Source organism: Hyla sarda, chromosome 5 (genome assembly GCF_029499605.1).
Source record: "Hyla sarda isolate aHylSar1 chromosome 5, aHylSar1.hap1, whole genome shotgun sequence".
Classification (NCBI taxonomy): Eukaryota; Metazoa; Chordata; class Amphibia; order Anura; family Hylidae; genus Hyla; species Hyla sarda.
Window position 1 is genome coordinate 324,680,082 of NC_079193.1, and position 24,736 is coordinate 324,704,817.

Here is a 24,736-nt window from a genome sequence, read left to right on the forward strand (position 1 = left end):
GCGCGCTCCGTCGCCGCCATCACGTCGCTACGCACGCCGCTCCTATTGGATGACGGGACGGCGTGTGCAGTGATGTAATGACGTCGATGGAGAGCGCCGACGATGCAGGGGATCCCGAAGAGGACACGCCGGAGCCCCGAGGACAGGTAAGAGACATCATCGGAGCTCACGGGGAACCGTAAACGGCTATCCGGTGGCAGCTGAAGCAGTCAGCGCTGCCGGATAGCCATTTATGCAATGGCCCCGACATAAAAAAGCATTGTATGTTGATGCTGCCTTCAACATGCGATGGCCTCTGAGAGGCCATCGCATGTTGAAATTATCGTACGTCGGGACCATCGTAAGTCGAGGGGTCACTGTATGTCTCTTTGGCATGAGTAGGGTGCCTAAACTACTGTATACTGTGCTGTAATGATGGGTTTCACTAAATAATATTAAGAGAACTAAACTTACTATTTTGCATATATTTTACCTGCAAGTCAATCACTTGACTACCGATTCTCCTCTTCCAGGCTGCAGTTTTTAGAAGGGACCACAATACAGCCAAACCACCCAGCACTCCCAAAGCCACCTGGGAAATTGGGTAAGATACGTCTCAGATTAAAATTATATATAATATTATGTCTTAAAGGGGTACTCCCGTGGAAAACTTTTTTTTTTAAATCAACTGGTGCAAGAAAGTTAAACAGATTTGTAAATTACTTCTATTAAAAATTCTTAATCCTTCTAGTACTTATTATGGTCTGTATACTACAGAGGAAATGCTTATCTTTTTAGATTTCTCTGATGTCATGACCACAGTGCTCTCTGCTGACCATTTTAAGAACTGTCTCCAGAGCAGGAGAAAATCCTCATAGCAAACATATGTTGCTCTGGACAGTTCCTAAAATGGACAGCAGAGGTCAGCAGAGAGCACTGTGGTCATGACATCAGAGAAATCTAAAAAGATAAACATTTCCTCTGTAGTATATAGCCCCTAAAAAGTACTGGAAGGATTAATATTTTTTAATAGAAGTAATTTACAAATCTGTTTAACTTTCTGGCCCCAGTTGATTTAAAAAAAAAAAAAAAAAAAGAAAAAAAAAGTTTTCCACGGGAGTACCCCTTTAAAAAGATAAAGCAAAGCAAGCTGATAACCGGTCACTTACATCTGTCTGGATGAGAGCATCTGACTGATTCATTTCATACTGCACTGAGAAGGAAACCTACAAGAAAAGCATTATGTAAAACAGTATTTTCTAAACGGTGTGCGTCATCAGTTGTTGCAAAACTACAACTCTCAGCATGCCCGGACAGCCTTTGGCTGTCCGGGCATGATGGGAGTTGTAGTTTTGCAACATTGCTTACAAATTATGATCCCAAGCTAATTAATCAGGTATCGTTGCCACGATTATCTATATGAGGGCTTTACCTGTACAATCTGGTTGTCTGGGTTTTGTACTTGTACATCTGTGTATTCCACAGTCATCAGTGGGGGGTAGATTGTTCCTCTCTGTGTTTCGGGTACAAGGCTGATGCTAAAAAAAAGATAATTTTAAAATTTCACATAGAAAATCAATTTTACCAACAGTTCAAAATAGTGTCTCAGGCCTTATTCACACTTATATGTCTAAGGCCTCATTCTCTTTACAATTTCTGCCTCCAAGGCACGGATACATCGGGCAAAATCACAAGATGACACTCCCACGTATCCATGCTGAAACAGACATGGCGCCCATTTATTTTAAAGGGGTTATCCAGGAAAAAACTTTTTTTTATATGTCAACTGGCTCCAGAAAGTTAAACAGATTTGTAAATTACTTCTATTAAAAAATCTTAATCCTTTCAGTACTTATGAGCTTCTGAAGTTAAGGTTGTTCTTTTCTGTCTAAGTGCTCTCTAATGACACGTGTCTCGGGAACCGCCCAGTTTAGAAGCAAATCCCCATAGCAAACCTCTTCTTAACTGGGCGGGTCCCGAGACACGTGTCATCAGAGAGCACTTAGACAGAAAAGAACAACCTTAACTTCAGAAGGATTAAGATTTTTTAATAGAAGTAATTTACAAATCTGTTTAACTTTCTGGAGCCAGTTGATATATAAAAAAAAGTTTTTTCCTGGATAACCCCTTTAATGGCCCTGAGCATAGTCAGCTAGTGACTACATTCCAGTCAGTCAGTTTCCTAAACACACACAAGTTTAAGCTCAGAGTGAGAAAGGCGTCTTGCAGCAATTTTCAGCCCAAGACAAAACTCGGATATGTTGGGAAAATGACCCAAACATAGTCACTAGCTGACTACGCTCGGGTCATTGAAATGAATGGGGCCAGTGCCTTTACGACATGTCATTTTGACAGTTTCCCGACATATCTGTGCCTCAAAGGCACAAATCGTGTTGTAAAGCGTTACTGTCACTTTAAAAAAAAAATTGACATATCACTGAGACATGCATCTTTTCTCAATGTCAGATGGTGGCAGCTTATCTCCTGTCAGACTAAAGGACTGGGTGTTAAAGGGGTACTCCCCTGGAAAATATAGATATATATTTTTTTGTTTAAATCAACTTGTGCCGGAAAGTTAAACAGATTTATAAATTACTTCTAATAAAAAATCTTAATCCTTCCAGTGCTTATCAGCTGCTATATGCTCCACAGGAAGTTCTTTTCTTTTTGAATTTCCTTTCTGCCTGACCACAGTGCTCTCTGCTGACACCTCTGTCCATTTTAGGAACTGTCCAGAGCAGGATAGGTTTGCTATGGGGATTTGCTCCTACTCTGGACAGTTCCGAAAATGGACAAAGGTGTCAGCAGAGAGCACTGTGGTCAGACAGAAAGGAAATTCAAAAAGAAAAGAACTTCCTGTGGATCATAACAGCAGCTGATAAGTACTGGAAGGATTAAGATTTTTTAATAGAAGTAATTTACAAATCTGTTAAACTTTCTGGCACCAGTTGGTTTAAAAAAAAAATAAAAAAACGTTTTCCTTCTTCAACATGCTTGATCCTTCTTTTCCCAACATCATTTTACCTGATTGTTATTTTGCTGGCAATTCGGATTACACGAGGCATGCTGGTCAGTGTGTTCTCTCGCCCACTTAGTGAGTCAACCAAGAATATGCGGCGCGTCAGGATCCAATTGTTAATATTGTTTCCTTGGAAGACAGAGATACAAACACAATGAACAGAGATGGACAAACTGCTGTAAAAGAACTGCTAAAAGCTAAAAAAAATGTCCAGGAGCATTACAGAGCAAACATCTTTATGATCTATAGGACTTACCCATATTGATATACTGTTCATTGTGCTGCAGGTTTAGGTTCAAGACCGGGACAGGCCAGATGTTCTGCCGCCCATCACTCTCCCCATAGGTTAGATACACATCAAAGAACACGGGTTCAGGATGATCATATAGAAGCTTGGAGATGGATATTTCACACTGCATAAAAGTGAGTACATGTGTTTATGTCAATATAAATCTTTTCAAAGTGTGATACTTCTGTAATGCAGTCATAACCAGGAATCTTTAAAAAAGGGGTACTCCGCTGCTCAGCGTTTGGAACAAGCTGTTCCGAATGCTGGAGCCTGCGCGGGAGTTTTTGACGTCATAGCCCTGCCCCCTCATGATGTCAAGCTCCGCCCCCTCAATGCAAGTCTATGGGAGGGGGCGTGACGTCCGTCACGCCCCCTCCCATAGACTTGCATTGAGGGGGTGGGGCGTGACGTCATAAGGGGCTATGACATCACGAGCTCTCGACTCCAGCGTTTGGAACAGTTTTCCAAACGCTGAGCAGCGGAGTACCCCTTTAAACAAATCTATATGTATAGACCAAAGTAAATTAAAAGAATATTACATTTAACATAACACACATTTTTCCTAAAGGGGTATTCCATACTTATTAAAGGGGGTATTCCAAGATTTTTTTTTCTTCATCTTTGAAGCCCATGATGCAAGGTTAGAATACTGTGTAATATTCTATTACCTCCGTGCACAGCTTTATCCCGTTTTCATGCACAGGACCCGCACCCAGAAGTGCTGTAGTACAAGTCTCTTTATTTTACTGTTGTCTCTGACCTTTTCCAGCATTCCATGCGCCCAGAGACAATGTCATAAGTCAGATGGTCTTCAGGAGCATGACTATGCTGCGGTGGGTGGGTGGATAGCATTACTTCAGTAAATCCTTTCTACCCTGCTATTCACCCACCCACCGCAGCATAGCCACACCTCCTGGAGACCATGTGACTTATGAAATATTGTCTCTGACCGTATGGAATGCTGGGAAAGGTCAGAAACAACAGTAAAATAAAAAGACTTTCACTACAGCACTTCTGGGTGTGGGTTCCCTGCAAGAAAATGGGGCAAAATGCTGCATGAAGATAATAAAAGCATATTACACGGTATTATAATTTGGCATCATGGGCTTAAAGGCTGAAGAGAAAAAAAAAAAAACTGGAAAACCCCTTTAATAAGCACCATAAGCAATGTCACTGGATAGGTCCATTACCTCAACATACAGAATTCACAATATATATATAATTTTTTATATAATCTTTGTTTTATCACTTATAAGATCTATAATGCTATATAAGCACTATAATACTAGTGGACCCATAGTATTAGTAATCTCTTACATTTTGCTCATATGTTGTTCCGAAAATAAATGCAGCATCCAAGCGTTTGGTAATGCCAGGACAAAGCTGCAGAGAAACAAAATGAAATTAAAATATATTTTTGATTATGTGATCAAAGACACTAAATGTGTAGAAAACAGACAGGAATCAATAATATACAAAGGGGGAGATTTATCAAACCCTGTCCAGAGGAAAAGTTGCTGAGTTGCCCATAGCAACCAATCAGATCGCTTCTGAAAATGAAAGAAGCATTCTGATTGGTTGCTATGGGCAACTCAGCAACTTTTCCTCTGGACAGGTTTTGATAAATCTCCCCCAAAGTCTTGCAAAAATCAGGCAGAGACAATTTAGGACAGTTTTAGTACAGGATTGGTGCAGAGTTAACGCGTACCCGTCAGATCCAACAAAAAAATATATATTATATATCCCTCAGTACCTAATCCTGATCATGTACATCTAATTTTTATGTGTCTAGCACCTTTATTATTTTTTTCATTATACTTTTAATTTAGCTCACTAGTCTGAATTCCTCTCAAAGGGAGGGGCGTGGCCTCACTGTGCAGGTCTCCGCCCCCTCACTCAGTATGCTGTCTGCTCACATCTCCCCTAGCATTAGCAAAACTACAACTCCCAGCTTGTCCTCACTGACAGTAGCGGGACACAAACTGACAGTGGGAGGATTTTTCCTCCAGCTCTGAGCCCTGCGCTCACAGCTGTCAATCAAGGAAGTGTGTCCATGACATAGGTGATGCTGCATGGACACAGCAGGACTAGTATGTGTCAAAGCAGGCAGGGGGGACAGTTGTTTGATTGGCTTTTTCGGTATGAAATACTGAAAATTATCTAATGAATGCAATTGCCAAACCTATTGGTTTTGCATGCTTTACAACATATCAAAAGTTTTTGTATCTGACAGTGCCCATTTAAAGAGTTAAAGTGTACCTGTCATCAACAAAAACTTTTTACATAATGTAGATAATACCATTATATGTATATTTGTAATATACATTGGTTAAAAAATATGTATATATTTGTCCCTGCAACTATTGCCTGTGTGTCTCTATGAAGAGTCCAAATACAGGAAGTGTACACAGGACAAGCAGGGATAGCACTTTTTCACCCAAAAGTATAGACATTTTGTAACCAATGTATATTGCAAATATACATATAATGGTATTATCTACAATATACCAAAAGTTTTTGTTGACGGCAGGTACACTTTAAAGGAGACAGGGTTTAGCTATTATCCATATTAGAAAGGGCAATAAATCAGTCTAAAAGGTACCCATACACATGAGACACACATTACACAAACTTGGCTCAAGCTGCTGATTTTGAATATCCAATGTAAATAGGGTTGTTCTGTTTTTCCCCCAATAGCAGATGTAAAGGTAAGAGAAGCTTTGAACATGTTGGATTTCAACATTCCACATTGTTTGTTCTTAAGAAATTAGATGTTGCCAGAGATGTCTGGCAGGGACTTTTTCTTTCCCCCCATTGAGAAGTCATGCAAGCTTGGATGATTAAAGGTTATCCCCTAAGCATTGTGGAAAAGATCAGTGGAGTTTCCAGTGTGGGGGATAGGTGATATCTTTTAATCTTTAAATAATCTTTCTATTTTTGTGTTTACAGCTTTTAGGTGTCTTCACGGTTACAGATTACCATTAATCCCAAAGTAACCCAACCTTGCATTTGTATTCCTTTCTACCTGTCCTCTACACATTTCTGGTTTACATTTAAAGTAATTTGTTGTAGATTCAGGTTCTTTGTAATGTGTCCTTAGTTACCTGTAACAGGCCTCCATTCAGCGACCTCCATTCAATGAACTTTCCCCGAATATCATAAAGTGCTGCTAAAAATCTGAGGTTTATGTTCCGGGTCTAGAAGACATGAAAAAGTAAAAGTCTATATAAATCCAGTGCTTTAAGACTGTTTGAAGTATAGGAAACACTAAACCTAAAATCTATATATGTATTAAGAGGGAATGTGCAAAGCATCTCACCTACACCACCTTTTTAGGTAGTTTTTCAGCTTTTCACGCCAGTTAGAGTTTTAGAAACTTGTTGGTATTTATTGCTAAGCCAATGAGATCTCCAGAAGGAAAGGTGAGGTATTATTTCTTTCTGAAGAGATCTCTGGCTTGGCATTAAATGCCAATAAGTTTCTAAAACTCAATAAGTTCCCAGAATGCCCAGTGGAGTGCTAATGGCCTTTGAAGCTCCACACACCAGCAATGGTGATCTTCTCAAGAAGAGTTATCACTATATATATATATATATAAGGCAACTGACTGCAGCAGGATCCTCTGCCGCTGCTCTGTCTGCAGAAGAAGACTAGGATCAGTAAGCCCTGCCCTCACATTATAGTCCCATGTCTACGATATGGAAATAGATGGTCCACTTTTATTCTGTATAATTTTTTTTAAATTATTCAGACTTACATGTGATAGATGGGGGAGTAGGGTATATGGGGTTTAGCTGTGTGGTGACTAAAGGGTGTCTGGTTAACCCTTTCTATTCGTGACGCCAGGGTGAGGGCTCCTCTGTAATGCTTGTCCTACCGCCACCGTTCCCAAGAGCGATAGGGAGGTATAGAATAATGGAATGTCCACAACCGGAGAGTTTGCTGAAGATTTTATGCAAGCTTTATGCAATCCACTGGATTTAGGGGATTTAGTTTCGGTCCAGTAGTCACGCTAGCTTTAACGGGGATTAGTTTAGAACTCACGGTTTAGCTTAGGCTGAGGCCGGTAGGTTTTCTGGCCTAGCGTGTCTTTGAAAGTTGCGCAGATCCGTCCTGCTAGTCCGGCATCCACGAAAGCAGCAACCCAAGATAGGGATAATTGGCTACAGCTCCCTTATATGGGCAGGGGCTGGACTAGAGCTAATTGGTCCAATACTTCTGTCAATTACCTTTACATAGAGTTATGGGTAACTATGTGACCCAAGGACCTCCAAAAGGTCCTCCAACATACCATAGAGGAATTAACATACTCACATGACCGAAGGTCCTGCGACGCTAACAAGGTAAGTATACTATACATTATATTAAATATACATTATTAAATATGTACATAAAAACATCATAGAATTAGAATAGAAAAGAGGCGACTAGGGGCTGTCCCACTTGAGGGACCCTACCTGAGCGTAGTAACTCTGACTTTGGGGACCACCATACAAGTTACGGTATGCAATACGGTACCGGGACACCACATACATTATTTACATTATTCAGAATTTTAAAAATTTCTATCCTATCCTGTTTATCCTTATAATAGGCCATTATTATAATATCCCTGTGGGAAGCTACCCCTGCTGGAAAGGGCTGCTGTGCTTAGGTGAGTTCAAGCAGGGCTGTCCTGAGTTGTACTCCAAGCAATCTACTATTGGTGGGCTATCCTAAGGATATGAATTTTCAGGTCCAGATAAACCATTTAAAGGGGTTGTCCAGGAATAGTAAAACAGAGCTAATTTGTTCCAAAAACAGCATCACCCCTGTCCTTAGGTTGTGTGTGCTATTACAACCTGCCTCCAGTCACTTCAATGGAACTGAGCTGTAATACCACACACAACCTGAGGACAGACGTGGCGCTGTTTTTCGGACGAAATCCGCAGTTTTTCTTATCCTGGATAACCTCTTTAATAAATGTGCCCACTGTTACCTCTCTTCTACGCCTTTATGACCCATCATATGATCAGCTTTCCAGCAAATTGAGATGTTTACTCACCTGATCATTTAACTTGAAGCTAAAGTTTTCTGGAAACGGAAAAGCTGTAAGGACTCGGGCTGCTAAACCTGGCTGGTCATCATAATACAACCAAGGGATATTGGTTCTCCTGTGAATACACAACACTACATTTTATCACACTGAAGATGTGTGCAGTAGAGCAAAGATTCCCAACCAATGTTCCTTTCGATTGTTGCAAAACTAGAACTCCCAGCATACCCGGACAGCCTTTGGCTGTCCGGGCATGCTGGGAGTTCTAGTTTTGCAACAGCTGGAGGCACGTTAGTTGTGAAACACTGCAGTAAGGGTTTGGTTTTATTCTTTACCAGAAAGAAATGGAGTGAACCACTCCAAGTGCAGCTGTATTGGTGAATATGTATCGGAAGAGACCACAGGCATCAGCGCTCTGGAGGCTGGTATAATGCATGTTCATCACGCACATGTTCCCCAATGCTTGACATGCTGTCTGATTGGAGAACAGCTACAAAATGGATATGAAACGGGAATAATTATACAAAGCATATATTTACTTTAATGAGATTTTAAAGCATATACCCCTTTAATATAATAAGATTGCATGGAGCAAATTCCCTCTGGTGGCAGCTTCAGACATCCAACACGCTGCGTAAAGGGAACCAATCATCAGATTTCACCATATATAACGCTTAGCAATGCGTTCTATATATATTAAAATCCGAATCACCGCATGCAGAAATGTCGGAACTATTGAAATATAACATTAATGAAACCGCACGGTGAATGGGGTAAAGGTAAAACATACCAAATGTCAGAATTAACAATTCTTGGTCACTTCATATATTAGAAAAAAAAAAAAAAAAAGGAAGAAAAAGTGATCGAAAAGTTCCATATAAACAAAAATGGGAATTAAAAAAATAAAGATCATGGCGCAAAAAATTATCCCTAATACAGCTCATACGGCTCACAGAAAAGTAAAAAAGTTTTAGGGGTCAGAAAAGGGCAATTTTAAGCATACTTATTTTCTTAAAGGTTACTCCCCTGGAAAACTTTTTTTTTTAAATCAACTGGTGCCAGAAAGTTAAACTGAATTGTAAATTACTTCTATTTAAAAATCTTAATCCTTCCAGTACTTACCAGTAGGGATGTAAGAAAAAATCGATTCGCGCGATTATCGCGATTTTTTCATTTGGCGATACTGAATAGATTCAAAATATTTTTGAATCGATTCTTTTAGGGATGTGGAATTTGTATCTCCTGACGCCCGGAACAGCATGTCCCGGGCATCAGGAGATACAAGTTCCACATTTGTGGAGCCGGGCAGGCCGGATCTGACGCGGCAGCGCTCTGGGTGTATGGAGCGGGCTCCGACTCGTGCCCGCTCCGTACTCTGCGACCCCCGGCTGATTTCAGTAGCCGGGGGCCGCTGATGCATCACCGCTGCTAGTATCCAGCATGCGGTGCTCTGCATTGTGTATGGAGCGGGCTCCGGACTCGTGCCCGCTCCATACTCTGCAGCCCCCAGCTGTTCTCAGTAGCCGGGGGTCGCCGCTAATAGCCAGCATGCGGCGATCGCCGCGGCTGGCTATTAAAGGAGTACTCCGGCGCGCACTTTTCTCATTTTATCCCGTCCGGGCTGCAAAATAAAAGAAAACGCACTTTCTCTTACTTGCCAACGAGCCCCCGGAGCTCCGGTACAGGTGTTCGGTCCCCGGGCTGTATTCTTATTACTTCCTGTTAGCCCGACACGTCACACGGAGCTTCAGCCTATCACCGGCCGCAGCGATGTCCCGCCTCTGCTGGTGATAGGCTGAAGCTCCATGTGATGTGCCGGACTAACAGGAAGTAAGAAGAATACAGCCCGGGGACCGAACACCTGTACCGGAGTGTACCGGAGCTCCGGGGGCTCGTTGGCAGGTAAGAGAAAGTGTGTTTTTTTTTATTTTGCAGCCCGGACGGGATAAAATTAGAAAAGTGCGCGTTGGACTACTAGATCGCCACTGTCAAAGCTGACAGCGGCGTTTATTGGGATCTATGAATGCTCCCAAGTGGGCGATGTATCGGGATATATCGTGATGTATCGTCACCTAAACGGTATCGCGATATATCGGGATATATCGAATCGCCACACTGGTATCGCGATTCGAATCGTATCGCCACATTCTTGGCGATTCACACCCCTACTTACCAGCTTCTATTTTCTCCACAGGAAGTTATTTTCTTTTTTAATTTCCTTTCTGTCTGACCACAGTGCTCTCTGCTGACACCTCTGTTCATTTTAGGAACTGTCCAGAGTAGAAGCAAATCCCCATAGAAAACCTCTCCTGCTCCAGACAGTTCCAAAAATGGACAGAGGTGTCAGCAGAGAGCACTGTGGTCAGACTGAAAAGGAAATTCAAAAAGAAAATTACTTCCTGTGGAGCAAATAGAAGCTGATAAATACTAGAAGGATTAAAATTTTTAAATACAAATCTGTTTAACTTTCTGGCACCAGTTGATTTAAAAAAATAAAATAAAATAATAATGTTTTTTTCCAGAGGAGTAAAAGTAAAAAAAATATATAGTAGTAAAATAAAACAAAACCTACGGTATATAAATTGTGTATCATTGTTTAATTTACCTACAGAATAAAGAGAACATATAATTTTACCGCTAAGCGTACTGTGTAGAAATGAAAACCCCAAAAATTGCAAAATTGTGTGTGTGTGGGGTTCAATGTCACCCTCAAAAAAAAAAATTTCTTTGTTTTGGCAAATATTTTGTGGCAAAATTTGTGATTTCATCACAAAGTACAATTGATCCTGCATAAAACAATCCCTCATATGGCCATGAGGATGTGAAATTTAAAGAGGTAGGCTAGGTTCACACTACAGAATTTACCACCGGAATTCCGCTTAGGAATTTCGGTCGGAACTTCTGGTGCAGCAGAATCACATTGCTGGCAATGAGATTCTGCGGCACGGTACACACTACGGAATTTTATAACTTGTTCTTTCTTCAGGCAGAATCGCCTCGCAAATATTGCAGTCTATGGGGACAGCAATGTCTACGCGGTCCTAGTACCAACTAAGACAATATCCGTCTAGAATTTTTCCGGCCAGAGATTCTCAGTGTGAACCTATAAAATTAAAACACAAATGAAAATTTTCTGTGTCCTCAAGGGGTTAATCTATGTCTATGCAGGGGATTTGGAACTCTGTATCAGAAAAACAACTCTCCAGTCTCTATAAAGATTTTTTTAAGAAACAAATCAGCTCAGAATTTTGAATTAGGACAATATTTTTGCATTATACATTATAATACTGTACACATACATTATAATAATCACGCGGATATACTCTGAATTCATACCAGACAAGCTGCCGCTGATGCCTGCAAGTGCATAGAAAACCACTCCGACCGTAATAATATCCCCTGAAAACATATGACAGATGTTTAGGTTTATACTCTTCACATCATACATAAAGTCAAATGAGCCAAATACAGGTACTTACTAGCTGCCCAAATCGGATTGTCGAAATAACTCTGGAGAAAATATCACCTGCTCCATTAAAACATATGCCCCCAGCCTAGAAAAACATAGGTAGTGTCAGTGCACTTTGACAAAAGAATCCAGGGGCTGTAACAAACAAATATAAACTACAAGAGCCTTTAACATCAAATCCACTAGGTCTTTTACCATGTTTTGTAACAATGGGCACTGTCATTAAAACTCATTTTTGATAGTTCACTCCATATGTTAAATAAATAAACTTACTATTGTACGCAGTAAAAAAAAGTAAGTTTTATATGTTTTTGTGGCCTTATAAATATGGCCACTAGGGGGTTTCCCTTTAGGTCCAGACGGCATACGCTCCCCTCACAAGCACAGACTTTGGTCTCCTGCTGGCCTGGGAAGAGACCAAAGTCCAGAAATGCGGTCTGGATCTAGTCAAAGTCCTTGTTCTCTGCCTGTATATGAAACAGGCGAGAGCGAGCGCTGTGCACGGCCGCATGCAGCGCGCCTCATCTACATGTTCCCACCTCCATAGAAGCTCAGCATAGAGAGAGGGCAGAAGTGATCCCCGGCAGGACTTCAGATGACGTTGTGCCTGCTGGAGAATGCCACCTCCCTCTGCACGGAGCTCACAGACAGTAAGCAGCCATTTAGGTATGAAAAACCAGATTTAGAAGCTAGAAAAATAAAATAAAAAGCAGGAGGGGTGTTAGGTGTAAGTAGGGAGGTTTATATTAGTTATTTTGTAAAAATTTACTTAGTGACAGGTAGTCTATGATAAATATGAGATATGAGATAGATAGATAGATAGATATGAGATAGATAGATATTAGTGACAGGTAGTCTACAATATATAGCCTATATCTTATTTAGTGCTCTGTTTCTCTCCCTGTCAATGCTCTAATTTATAAGCTACAGCACTGCAAAATGTTATACCTAAAACTCCAAGACTTTACCTTTAACACACTGTAATATAAGTATACAAGTAATCATATGTGTGATTTCACACCCTCTGATATGCAGCCATTGAAGGCTGCTGCCTATACAATGTGTTATAGATCAGATCAGATTCCTTCTTCATTCATTCTTCTTCTACAATGTATGTATCTCCTCTCCTCCATACACACATGCATAATGCTAAGGGGGTAGGAGTTATCTCATTTCTCTTTTGCTGCCTCCACTATCTGCACTCCTCCCACCCTGCAGATTCTGCTATGTGTTCTCTTCTGACACTACTATGTCTGTGTGATTTCTCCACATGCGGAGTTACACTCTCCCTCCCCAATAGCTTCTTCTAGTGTTTACAACCATGTAACTGTATGCAGGGGCCGACACAGACAGCATAGGGCCCCTGTGCAGAGAACGTGCCTGCCCCCCCCCCCCTCCCCCATACATCAATTGTTCAGGTAGGAGATAAATATGAGATATGAGATAGATAGATAGATAGATAGATATTAGATGGATAGATAGATGATAGATAGAGATAGACAGATATAAGATAGATACAGTAGATAGATAGATAGGACATGGATATCTTTTTACCAACCAGGGTGCCTCCAGATGTTGCAAAACTAAAAAACTACAACTCCTGGGCCTTTGGCTGTTGAGGCATGCTGGGAGTTGTAGTTTTGCAACAGCTGTAGGCACCCTGTGGGATGGATAGATCGATAGGTAGATAGTGTTTTCCAACCAGGGTGTCTCCAGCTGTTGCAAAACTACAACTCCCAGCATGCTTAGACTGTAGTTTTGCAAGAGCTGGAGGCACCATGGTAGGAAAACACTGATCTATGCCCAGTCAATCTATCTATGTCAGTGTTTACCAACCAGTGTGCCTCCAGCTGTTGCAAAACTACAACTCCCAGCATGCCCGGGGTCCACAGGTCACCTACAGGTCACATTACAAGAATTTTTTTTTTGAAAAATCGCGGCAGAAATGGCGCAGTTTTACCGCGATTTTTCGAAATCGCGGTAAAAACCGCGCCATTTTTGCCACAATTTTTGCCCAAATTTTTTCTTTTAATGTGACCTGTAAGTGACCTGTGGACACCGCAGGTGAAAGTGACCCCACTGGGCTGCTACCCCCCAGCCCCAGGTTATACTGCTAGTGAGAAGAGAGGCAGGACAGGGGACATAACTTCCCCTCACAGCCGCTGTGCTCCTGGGAGGCCGGTCAGCTCTCGGCCTCCGTCCTCTTCCTGTGCTGGGGGCGGAGCCATGAATCAGATACCTTCATCCCTGCGCTACTGCCTGTCTCCCTAATGATACCGGAGCAGGAGCAGCGCAGGGATTGTAAAAAAAAAATAGTGCTTGTCTGAGTGGGGATCGGGAAAACTGTCCTGGATTCTCACCAGCTGCACCTCTCTCAAGGGGGCCCTTGGCCAGTGCCTGAGGGCCCATGTGTAGTGGCGGCCCCTGTGCAGCTGAACATGCTGCACATAGGATTTGTCCGCCCCTGACTGTATGGGAGGAGGAGAGCAGGAGGAAGTAACCATGTTGCTAGGGTTGGTGTCACCCGGTGCGGTAGAAAATGGTGTCACCCCATCCCCCCCCCCCCCCCCCCTACAACCAAAGTATTTTTTTTAGACTGTTGTGATGAACGGCAGTGGTGTTGGTGCGTTGTAGAGTACCGTTTCCACTATAATAATGAAATATACCAATTGTAAAGTAAGAAAAAAACATTTAAAACTACAGCTCCTAGTATGACCTAAGCAGTGGTAAGGTTATGCTGGAAGTTGTTGTTTTATCAATCATTACTGCAGAACTTACAAGTGACTCCAGCTGTGATGGGACATAGTGAGGAGAATACAGAATTATATCATTGACATCTTCTCTATAGTCTTTCCTTATCTAATTCAGCTAGTACATACCACCGGGAGTTTTTCAAGCTAAATTTTCACTTTGCAGAACTTAACACCCAGATGGTATTGGCTCCTCACTTCATCAGTGGATTCTTATCATCAAATACCTGTCACCAAATTAAACTTTAAATATATTGTTCCTTATGTAACTATGAGACACTTTGTTATTTACTTGAAAATTCTCAACCTTTATATGCTTTTAATGTGATTGAAAAAATGGCCACTAGGTGGGTCTGTTCTGTACCCTGCGCAAGTCAAACAGTTAGTTTGGTCTCCTCCCGGCCTGGCAGGAGACCAAACTCAGGAAGTGCGTGCGGGTCATGGTGAGGCACAGCTCTCTCAGGCTTCAGTGATGTCGCGCCTGCTGGGGAACACCCACTTTCTCCTGTTGGGAGCTCACACAATGTGAGCAAGGGGAAAGTTATTATACACAGTTTTTTAAAGCTTGGAAAAATGTTTTAAAGGCAGGAGGGACATTAGGAGTATTTATGGAATATAAGCAGCATTGGAATGCTCCTGCTATATATATATTAAGCAGCGTAGCCACAGCTCCTAAATGATCACCATGAAAATCATGTATGCCTGGTTTCTACAGGTTTAAAGTGGTTGCCACTTCAGAGTCTGTGCCAACATGTCCTGATAACTTTCTTCCTGCTTCAAGGGGAAGAGCCATGTTACCCGGCTAAGTTGCCGCAACCTTTAGCGATATTGTGCAACCATTGGCCATTACATATAGGTGGGGTTTCCCTCACAACTTAGTACATGCTCTGTATCGTGAGTCAGAAAGTTATGGCACAAGCTCTGTAGTGAAGAGCTGAGGGTGCCTGGGATTTTTAGATCCCAGGACAACCCTATTAAAAGGGGCAGTGCTTGTGCTCATTAAAGTTACTATGGGGCATGTCTTAAAATGTCTCATAGTTTGGAATTCAAACGTTGAGAAGAAGGGAATAAGGACGTGAATTAATAGGCCATGGTGTAATATCAAGCAGTTGCCCTTTATGTTAATTTTAAGTTACTTACCAAAATATTTGGCTGGTAACAGTGGCATGAGTTGGTCCTATTGATATATGTCTGATGACATCTCTCACACCTAGAATAATAATAAACTAGTATATAAATGTCAGTATTACATGGCACCGAAGAACACAAAATACATACATGAATTACAGTCTCGGATGAAGCCAAGCATCACTGTGTTCCCGCATATAGTGACATAAAGAAATGTGGCGAAACGTGTGAAAATTGTTTCACGGTTATAGCCAAACGCACCAGAGCATGTTACAGATCTGTAATAAAGTGGGATAGACTGCCTAAACTGTATCCCTCTGAATATATACAGAGGTTCATTTACATAATTCCAGACAGGCCAGATTTCTTGCAATGGATGAAAGGCCTCTTGTGAAGTATTTTCTCAACAGGAAAACAAAAAAGATGCGCAGTAAAACAGATCACTACAGCTCACCATGCCATGTGAAAACTAGGTCTTACCAACAAGTCAATAATGGTCTCCTGTGCATGAAGACTTCTCCGAATTTATGGTATGACAATTCCCAAAAAAATCAATGGAGATCCAGCACCAAGTCAAGACAAATTTTATTTAATTCATTGAAAACAAATAGTCCAGAGGTCCCAGTTTTGGATGCATTTTATGTCTACATGGCTAGGTTCAAATTTGCCTTCAGGGCCTCCATCATAGATTCCGTTCAGCAGCAGAAAGTGGAGCTAGCTGGTCCTCTGCCTTATGGAAACCAACAAAGCCTGATGGACCCCTTGGACAAACTACTGGTCTAGTCACTTAAATGGCCCAGAACAAGGCTTCTGATGCAGATGGGAACCTAGTCTTCACCGTCAAAGTGTGCAAATAATCTGAATAGGGTAAAAGGTGTAAAGTACCTGATTGTCAGTACTTTGTGGTGTCCTTAGAATGTGCAGGGCATCCGGTCTAATTGAATAGTATAGGCGTCACTAATAGTCTGTAAAGCAGCATAGTATACTACACATACCTGTGTGACTGGCAGCCTATAGAAGCCTTATCTATGAACAAGCATAATACTAATTATAAATTGTAGGTGAGGTGTAGTCTGTTCATGAGTATTTTGCACCTGTGCGACCTCCTAAAATGTAGCATTATGGTTTTTATCTGCCCCTCTGTCAGTAAGTACAGACATTTTTTCTGTGATTTTTTTTGCAACATAATAATCATAATTTTCAAAGATCATACCGGATTCCAGGAGCATCAGGCCATGTAAAGGATGGCTCAGACCCTTCGCAATCAACACATTCAGCTTCATGCAGCAATGTCCCATTGATATCTCTTTCCACTAAATGAAATGAATGAGCAAATAAAATGGATATTCTTAGCAAACAGTTCATCACTATAAATGGGGGTAGCAGTGAGTGCTAAAGCGGAAAACATTATAGCAGTAAACACACCATTTTATTTTCTATGAAAAAAGAGAAGGGCTCTGTTCACACTACCATTAGGCCTTGTAACATAAAGCAAAAATACAAAAATGACTGCTGGATGCAGCACCTGACAAACCCCAACTGAGCCCAACAGCCTAACAAATTATAGCATACTGTGCGTGAACAGAGCCTTAAAAGGCATTATCCATGTGCCTCAATTCACCTTCCTGGCCAACTCTAGCCTGTTTGCGGCCACCGAAGGTGGTCGGAAAACCATAAAGGAGCTGAAGGGGGGAAACTATGCTATATCTGTCCCATAAAAGAGCACTGAAACAGGACTAAGAATATTAGCTAAACCAGCCCCCACCTGTGGACAGCGAAGCAACTATCTACCAATGGGTCTCTGCTTGGGCTAATATCGTAAGGGTACCCGTACATATCACAGTAGCCCATGCAGTCATCCTGTGCTTTGTGTGCATTTGCCAAAAATCCTCAGAAACTTGCGGTAAACTGTGAAAATTCTCAAAGTACAAAGGACAAAGTACTGGGTAACCGCTTGGGTTTACTGTAATGTGTAGAAGCCCCCTTAGTCACACTCACATTTCACCAGCATCCCAGACTTTATCAGCACCTAAGTGTATATTTCCAGGACTGGAGACGTCACACCACTCCCCCTCGTGACGTCACACCACGCCCCCTCCATTCATGTCTAGGGGAGGGGGCGTGATGGCCATCACGCCCCCTCCCATAGACATGAATGGAGGGGACATGACTTAACGCTACATCTCCAGTCCCGGAAACAAAGCTTTTTATGAGACTGTAGCGGCAATTGGCACAGAATGCCGACTGCTGCACGGATATCGTGGGGGTTCCCAGTGGAGGGACCCCTGTGATCAGACATCTTATCCCCTATCCTTTGGATAGGGGATAAGGGGGGAGATTTATCAAAACCTGTCCAGAGGAAAAGTTGCCCAGTTGCCCATAGCAACCAATCAGATCGCTTCTTTCATTTTTGAAAAGTCCTCGGATTGGTTTCTATGGGCAACTCAGCAACTTTTCTCTGGGCAGGTTTTGATAAATCTCCACCAAGATGTCTATGGGAGGAATACCCCTTTAACAAGGAAGAGTTTATAGTGCAGGCCATCAGAGAAGGCTCTTGTGCAGCAGAAAAGCCTACTCTGCTGAAAGGAGCCGGAGATTAGACATTCTAGAAAACTAGTCACCTTTACTAAACCAGATGGAATATTTCATGTGCATTTGTCATTATACAAACTGAAAACTTACCCAGAATCTTCCCAGAACACATGCAATGGCCATACAAAGTTAATCCATCTGGACATTTAATACAATTCCAGCCATCAGTTGTAACACCCTGAAATAAAACATAAATTCCTACATAAATGGCCTTCTAAAGAGGACATGTGGCCATCCCAAAAAATGTTTCATTTTACTGTCATTGCTAAGTGTACCCTGATCACCTTTTAACAGTTTCTTGATACACCCTAATGATAGGAGGGTTTATAATTTGTCTGACAATTTAGGGAATCAGTCAGATTGGCGTGAATTTAATTTAAAAAATGGGAGTGGCTATCCGGTGATGGGCGAGATTATACAGTCAGGGGGTGTGGATGTTGTACACTGAGGGGCGTGTATACCTGACACCCACCCCCTGACTGTATAATCCCATCCGTAACTCCCATAATAAAAGTTCACGCCCATCAGACGGAACCCCTGAATTGTCAGACAAATTATAAACCCTCACATCAGAAGGGTGTATCAAGAAACTGTTAAAAGGTGATCAGGGTACACTAAGCTATTTAATGATAATGTAATCTCATTTTTTGGGGGTTGAATACAGGTCTTTTTTAATACGAGAACACACAGATGATTGATCAGATGGAAGATGTAGTCTATTCTCAACAAAATTAAAACTGCAACCAACTACTCACCAAGTTGTCTGGACACTTCTGGCAACTGATGCCATTGTCGTTTTTAGAAAGAAGCTTATATCCAGGAAGACACTCACATGAAGTACCTAAAAGAAACAGAGCAAAAAAGTGAAAAAAAGAAGAATTTTATATTTACCTGTCCCAACCACATCTGTCCTGACATTGCCCAGTCCTGACTGTGCAGCATGTCCTGCTTTCATCTTGACGCACAGGAAGTGTCCGCTCAGCCAACCACAGGTCAAGGCAGATCACAGCTGAGCAGTCACTTCCTCAGTGTTGGGGTGGAAGCAAAAGAACACTTCTTAGCCGAAATTGCGCATTGTTGTAACAGATGGAGTGGGGAATCCAGGCAGGGGAGTGTAACTTTTTATTTTTATAGTAATTACCCCAAACATGAAGGGTGCATAGAGTAAGGCAGGTCCAGTGGTAGCACTATTACATTAAAATACCCTATCAAACACGAAAACTACAAGAAGGACCAGGTAGTTAAAAGGTTACAGCTTTATTATAATTTAATCAAAAACACAGTAAATTCATTAAAATGCAAAACAGGCATAGACAGAAAAGGTAGGGTATTGGGCATTGGTTAATATGGAACTACATATAGGGGACACGAAATGTGTAAACACTACTCACATGTGCAATATAATAATAGTAAATCTATATAGTAATAGTAGTAAAAATGTTGCACATGAAGGTATATGGAGATTAACAGTCCCACCAAGATCAGACAAGTGAAAAAACATATACAAATGTAAAGGGCTTCCAATAAGCCCAGAGAAGTAAGGTAAACTGCAGTCAGATATAATCTTCCCCCTTACCCCAGGGACTCAACACCGCAGACGCGTTTCGCCACTTGAGCTTTGTCCTGGACAAAGGCCGCCGTAGCCCTGTGTGCATAGTGACGTTTGGAGTCGGGCCCAGTGTGGCGATGTGACTTTGACATGCTGGCCCCACCTCCAAACCTCACTGCGCACACAGGGCTGCAGCGGAGGAGCTGTGTGTGTCTCCCAGTAGCAAAATACACTGCGTATCTCCTGCTGCCTGGCAGATTTTCTGCAGCATAAAATATGCTGTATACGCTACGTGTGATAATTTACAGTTGTGGCCATCGGTTTTCAAACGGACTTAAAGGACATCTGTAGTGCAATATAACTTATAATCATAGATAAAGAAAGAGACACAGTCGGCACTGCTATACTACCCTTTGCATGGAAACCAGCTCGCAAGTATACGAATACCAAGATAGCAAAGGCATCAACTAGTCCGGTGCTCAGTGATATAACGAGATGCAAAGTCCAAAATGTAAATATCAGAAAGAAACTCGCGGCACTCGTAGAGGATGCAGTTTAAAAGTCTTTAATCCCGGTAGAGGTTCATACAGGCGTCGGGAGGGGGAGATGAGACGGGACCCGTCTATTCTTCCCCTCCCGACGCCTGTATGAACCTCCACCGGGATTAAAGGCTTTTAAACTGCATCCTCTACGAGTGCCGTGAGTTTCTTTCTGATATTTACATTCATAACTTGTAATAAGTAAAAAGTTATAGGTCACGGTGGGGCCCCCGCAATCTTCTGTACAGGGCCGTGGCAGTATGCTGGAAAGGGGGCATTCCATCCCCGCATGACGGGGAACATAGAGATACATGGAGGGGCGTGTCTGTCGCAGCTTTCTGCTGGGGACGACACGGAACTTCCTGCAGACTGCAGCAGCCCCGTCCAGGAGATCGCGGGGGCCCCAGTGTTCGGAGCCCCCTGCGATTTCTAACTTATCCCCTATCCTTATGTTGCACTACAGATGTCTGTTAAAGCACTGATTAGATAGGAATGTGTTGTCATAAGTCAGGATTTGCCCCAGAAGCTGATCCAGTATGCCAGGATCAACACTGGATTGAGTCTTTGGGGGGACATGTATCATTATTTGTGTATGGTAGAAGCAGTTTACCCCTTTTGTTGAATTCTAAATTATGCGCAGAAGCCCTAAATTTATCAATCAAGCGCAATGAGTTTCATAAATTGCAAGAAATATAGTAATCTCCTCAATCCACTCTTTGAAAAATGGAATCGTTGATGTAGAGCATCTTGCTACGTGCAGTCCAAGATGGCTTATATTTGCCTAAAAAATATGGCCATTGCGCAAGATTTCTGCGGGTAAATGAAATGTACGCAATTAATAAATTTGTGCGTACTAAATAAGTCACTCCAAGGTACCTCGAAACCTACACATCTGGAGGAAATGCTCTACCAGAATGTACGCAAAAAAGGATGCAAAAAAACAGCTTGCGCAAAATTTTCCGCAAAAATTTAAAAACAAAACAGGGGTAAAATCTTTGATACATGTCCCCCATTGTGTATATGTGATGTATTTGTCAATAAAAGTTTAAAAACTTATTAAAAACTTACAACTGTACATCAGTAACCATAGAAACATATGACTAAAAGATCTAAAAACATTGAAGCAGCAAACGTTGTGAAAACAAAAATTTTTACAAGTCTAAAACCTTGCACGGTGCACGAAAAAGGTGCACGAATGAGCCATAGATTTTTTGGTGGGCCTGCTTTTACGATAACAGAACCATGTAATCCCTGCAGCTGTGCACACTGCGGATGTACTGATGACTGTCACTAGAGTAAGCTCCCTGCTGTGCCCGTGTTTCCTGTGTGTCTGCTTATACCAGCAATCCACTGCTACAAGCAGACATTCAGGGATCTGCAAGTCTGTAGTAAACCGTGCGCCCATGCGCAGTTTACTCAGAGACATCGAGGTTGCTTCCCTGCTCCCTGAGCTAGAGCGAAAGCGGCCACGATATCAAAGAGTAAACTGCGCATGCGTGCGCTGTATACTACAGACTTGCAGATCTCTGAGTGTCTGTTCATAGAAGCAGATTGCTGCTACAAGCAGACACACAGAAGTAAAAGTATCCTGGCAGCTCAGCAAAGCTGATCGGGACCATCACGGTGAAACCGCAATATCCTGATCAGCTGAGAGGACGGCAGGGGGGGGTCTTCACCTTCCTCCTCGCGGTCCGATTGGCCTTTAGCTGCCCTTAGACTGCATAGCACCGATAACACTGATTGCGTCCCAGCGGTCGGAGCCCCAATCGATCAGCTACTTATCCCCTAACCTGTGAGTAGGGGATAAGTTAATTAAAAATAAAATTTTTGCTGGAGTCCTCCTTTTAACTCCTTCAGGACAAAGACCGTATCTGTACGCCCCTCGCTCGGTCCCGGTGTTTAAAATGGGGTGGGTCCCGGCTGCTAACGATAGCCGGGACCCTGGGCTAATAGTGTGCGGCACCGATCATTGTGCCGCATGCTATTGACCCTTTAGACGCGGCAAGCAAAGTTGATTGCCACGTCTAAAAATGAAAGTAAACGCTTCCCGGCAGCTCAGTAGGGCTGATCGGGACATCGCGATAAAATCGCCATGTCCCGATAAGCTAGGACGCGAGCGGAGACCCCCTTACCTTGCTCCGTCGTGCCCGATCGGCATTTGATTGCTCCAAGCCTGAGCTACAGGCTTGAGCAATCGAGCCCCTATCTTGCTGATCCATGCAAAGCTATGGCTTGACAGGGATCAGGGTAAAAGATCAGTGTGTGCAACACTGCAAAGTTAACAAAGGTCATTTAACCCCTTCCCTAATAAAAGTTTGAATCACCACCCTTTTCCCATTTAAAAAAAAAAACTGTGTAAATAAAAATAAACATATGTGGTATCGCCGCGTGTGGAAATGTCCGAACTATAAAAATATATTGTTAATTAAACTGCAAGGTCAATGTATTTTTGGCCAGTTTTTAGATCATGAAAAAATTTATAAAAAGCGACCAAAAAGTCAGATCAATACAAAAATGGTACCGATAAAAACTTCAGAACACCACGCAAAAACTGAGCCCTCATACCGGCCCGTAAGCGGAAAAATAAAAAAAGTTATAGGGGTCCGAAGATGAGAATTTTTAACGTATAAATTTTCCTGCATGTAGTTATGATTTTTTTCCGAAGTACGACAATATCCAACCTATATAAGTAGGGTGTCATTTTAATTGTATGGACCTACAGAAGATAATGTGTTATTTTTACCGAAAAATGTACTACGTAGAAACGGAAGTCCCCAAAAGTTACATACATTTTCTCTTCAATGAAATTTTTTTTTCTGTTTCGCCATAGATTTTTGGGTAAAATGATTATTGTCATTACAAAGTAGAATTGGTGGCGCAAATAATAAGCCAACATATGGAATTTTATGTGCAAAATTGAAAGCGTTATGATTTTTAGAAGGTGATGAGGAAAAAATGAAAAACCCTGCGTCCTTAAAGGGGTAGTTCAGTGGTGAAAAATGTATCCCCTATCCTAAGGATAGGGGATAAGTTTGAGATTGCGGGGGGTCCGACCGCTGGGGCCCCCCGCGATCTCTCTGTACGGGGCCCCGGCTCTCCGCCGAGATAGCGGGTGTCGACCCCCGCACGAGGCGGCGGCTGACACGCCCCCTCAATACATCTCAATGGCAGAGCCGGAGATTGCCGAAGGCAGCGCTTCGGGTCTGCCATAGAGTTGTATGGAGGGGGCGTGTCGGCCGTCGACACGCCCCCTTCCCGCGGGCTGTCGGGGCTCCGTACAGGAGATCGCGGGGGGCCCCAGGGGTCGGACCCCCGCGATCTGCAACTTATCCCCTATCCTTAAGATAGGGGATAAGTTGTAAACCACTGAGTCACCACTGGACTACTCCTTTAAGGGGTCAAATTGACCCATGAATGTTATAAGGCTGGAAAACACCTTAAACTATCAGTGGGTGCCTGACCACTGGGCCCTCACAAACTATTTGGGGGGGGGCTTGGGGTTAAATACACATATACAAGCTGGATGTGCACAGCTTAGAGTAACATAAACACTACATACACACACTAACATAATGAGTCCCGGATGAGGCCACATTTATACACTGAGGAGGAGGAGCCGTTGCCCATAGTAACAAGTCAGATTCTTGCTTTCATTTTCCGGTGTAGGGGGAAACAGCGAACGCAGTGATGTGATTGGTTGCTGTGAGCCACGCCCCTCCCCTTCTGTTTAAATATTTATAAATAGTCCGGGCCTGTATACGGCGCTGTGCGGTGTTATTACCGTCCGGGCTGGGCCGCTGTGTATCCGGGCACTGGAGGCAGGAGAGGCTCCCCGGGTGGTAGTACTGCTGAGCCGTACAGTCCTGGGGCCGCTGCAGGGGGATGGAGTATCCGAGGCCGGAGGAGGACGGGCACACCGCGGCTATGTACAGCCAAGGAAGCAGCCGGGAGCCGGAGAACAATCGCTTCCCGCCGGGCTCCATGATAGAACAGGCGGAGGGGGTGGAGGAGAAGAGGGGATAAGTGGGGACAGGAGGAGGGGGGAGCGAGGGACATGGCAGCCTCTTCCGGGAGAAGAATATACACACAGAACAAATGTGCCTCCAGCTGTTGCAAAACTACAACTCCCAGTATTGTCCGGGCATGCTGGGAGTTGTAGTTTTGTAACAGCTGGAGACACATGGGTTTGGAAACACTAATATCAACTAATCAACTGGCTGCTTTCATTTTCTAAAGCCTCAGCTGACGTAAGAGCTGGATTCTGATTGGTTGTGCAGTATATATAATGGCTCAGATTTATCAACGTCGAGTGATTTACCTGTAACAACCAATCACAGCTCAGCTTTCACTTTACCAGAGCTCATTAGCCTGTTAAAGGGGTACTCCC

General features: G+C 42.7%; 1 protein-coding gene across 3 annotated transcripts in view; it reads right to left on the reverse strand.

Annotated features, from left to right (window-relative positions):
* The window catches only part of TMEM67 (transmembrane protein 67), a 55,675-nt gene extending 31,253 nt beyond the window's left edge, over positions 1-24,422 (reverse strand). Inside the window, exons 1-16 of one of the 3 annotated variants that reach the window (XM_056522317.1) lie at positions 24,131-24,422; positions 19,017-19,102; positions 18,352-18,439; positions 16,883-16,982; positions 15,682-15,751; positions 11,802-11,876; positions 11,659-11,721; positions 8,658-8,812; positions 8,332-8,440; positions 6,392-6,484; positions 4,605-4,670; positions 3,255-3,411; positions 3,004-3,127; positions 1,412-1,517; positions 1,149-1,205; positions 473-571 (exon numbers count right to left, since the gene is read on the reverse strand). In XM_056522317.1, coding sequence (XP_056378292.1) covers positions 473-571; positions 1,149-1,205; positions 1,412-1,517; positions 3,004-3,127; positions 3,255-3,411; positions 4,605-4,670; positions 6,392-6,484; positions 8,332-8,440; positions 8,658-8,812; positions 11,659-11,721; positions 11,802-11,876; positions 15,682-15,751; positions 16,883-16,982; positions 18,352-18,439; positions 19,017-19,102; positions 24,131-24,332 — 1,650 coding nt within the window. In that variant the 5' untranslated portion in view covers positions 24,333-24,422. Of the gene's footprint in view, positions 1-472; positions 572-1,148; positions 1,206-1,411; positions 1,518-3,003; positions 3,128-3,254; positions 3,412-4,604; positions 4,671-6,391; positions 6,485-8,331; positions 8,441-8,657; positions 8,813-11,658; positions 11,722-11,801; positions 11,877-15,681; positions 15,752-16,882; positions 16,983-18,351; positions 18,440-19,016; positions 19,103-23,918; positions 24,018-24,130 lie in introns of those variants that run through there. The other 2 variants (XM_056522316.1, XM_056522318.1) reach the window with 2 other exon arrangements.
* Between the last annotated feature and the right edge of the window lie 314 nt (positions 24,423-24,736).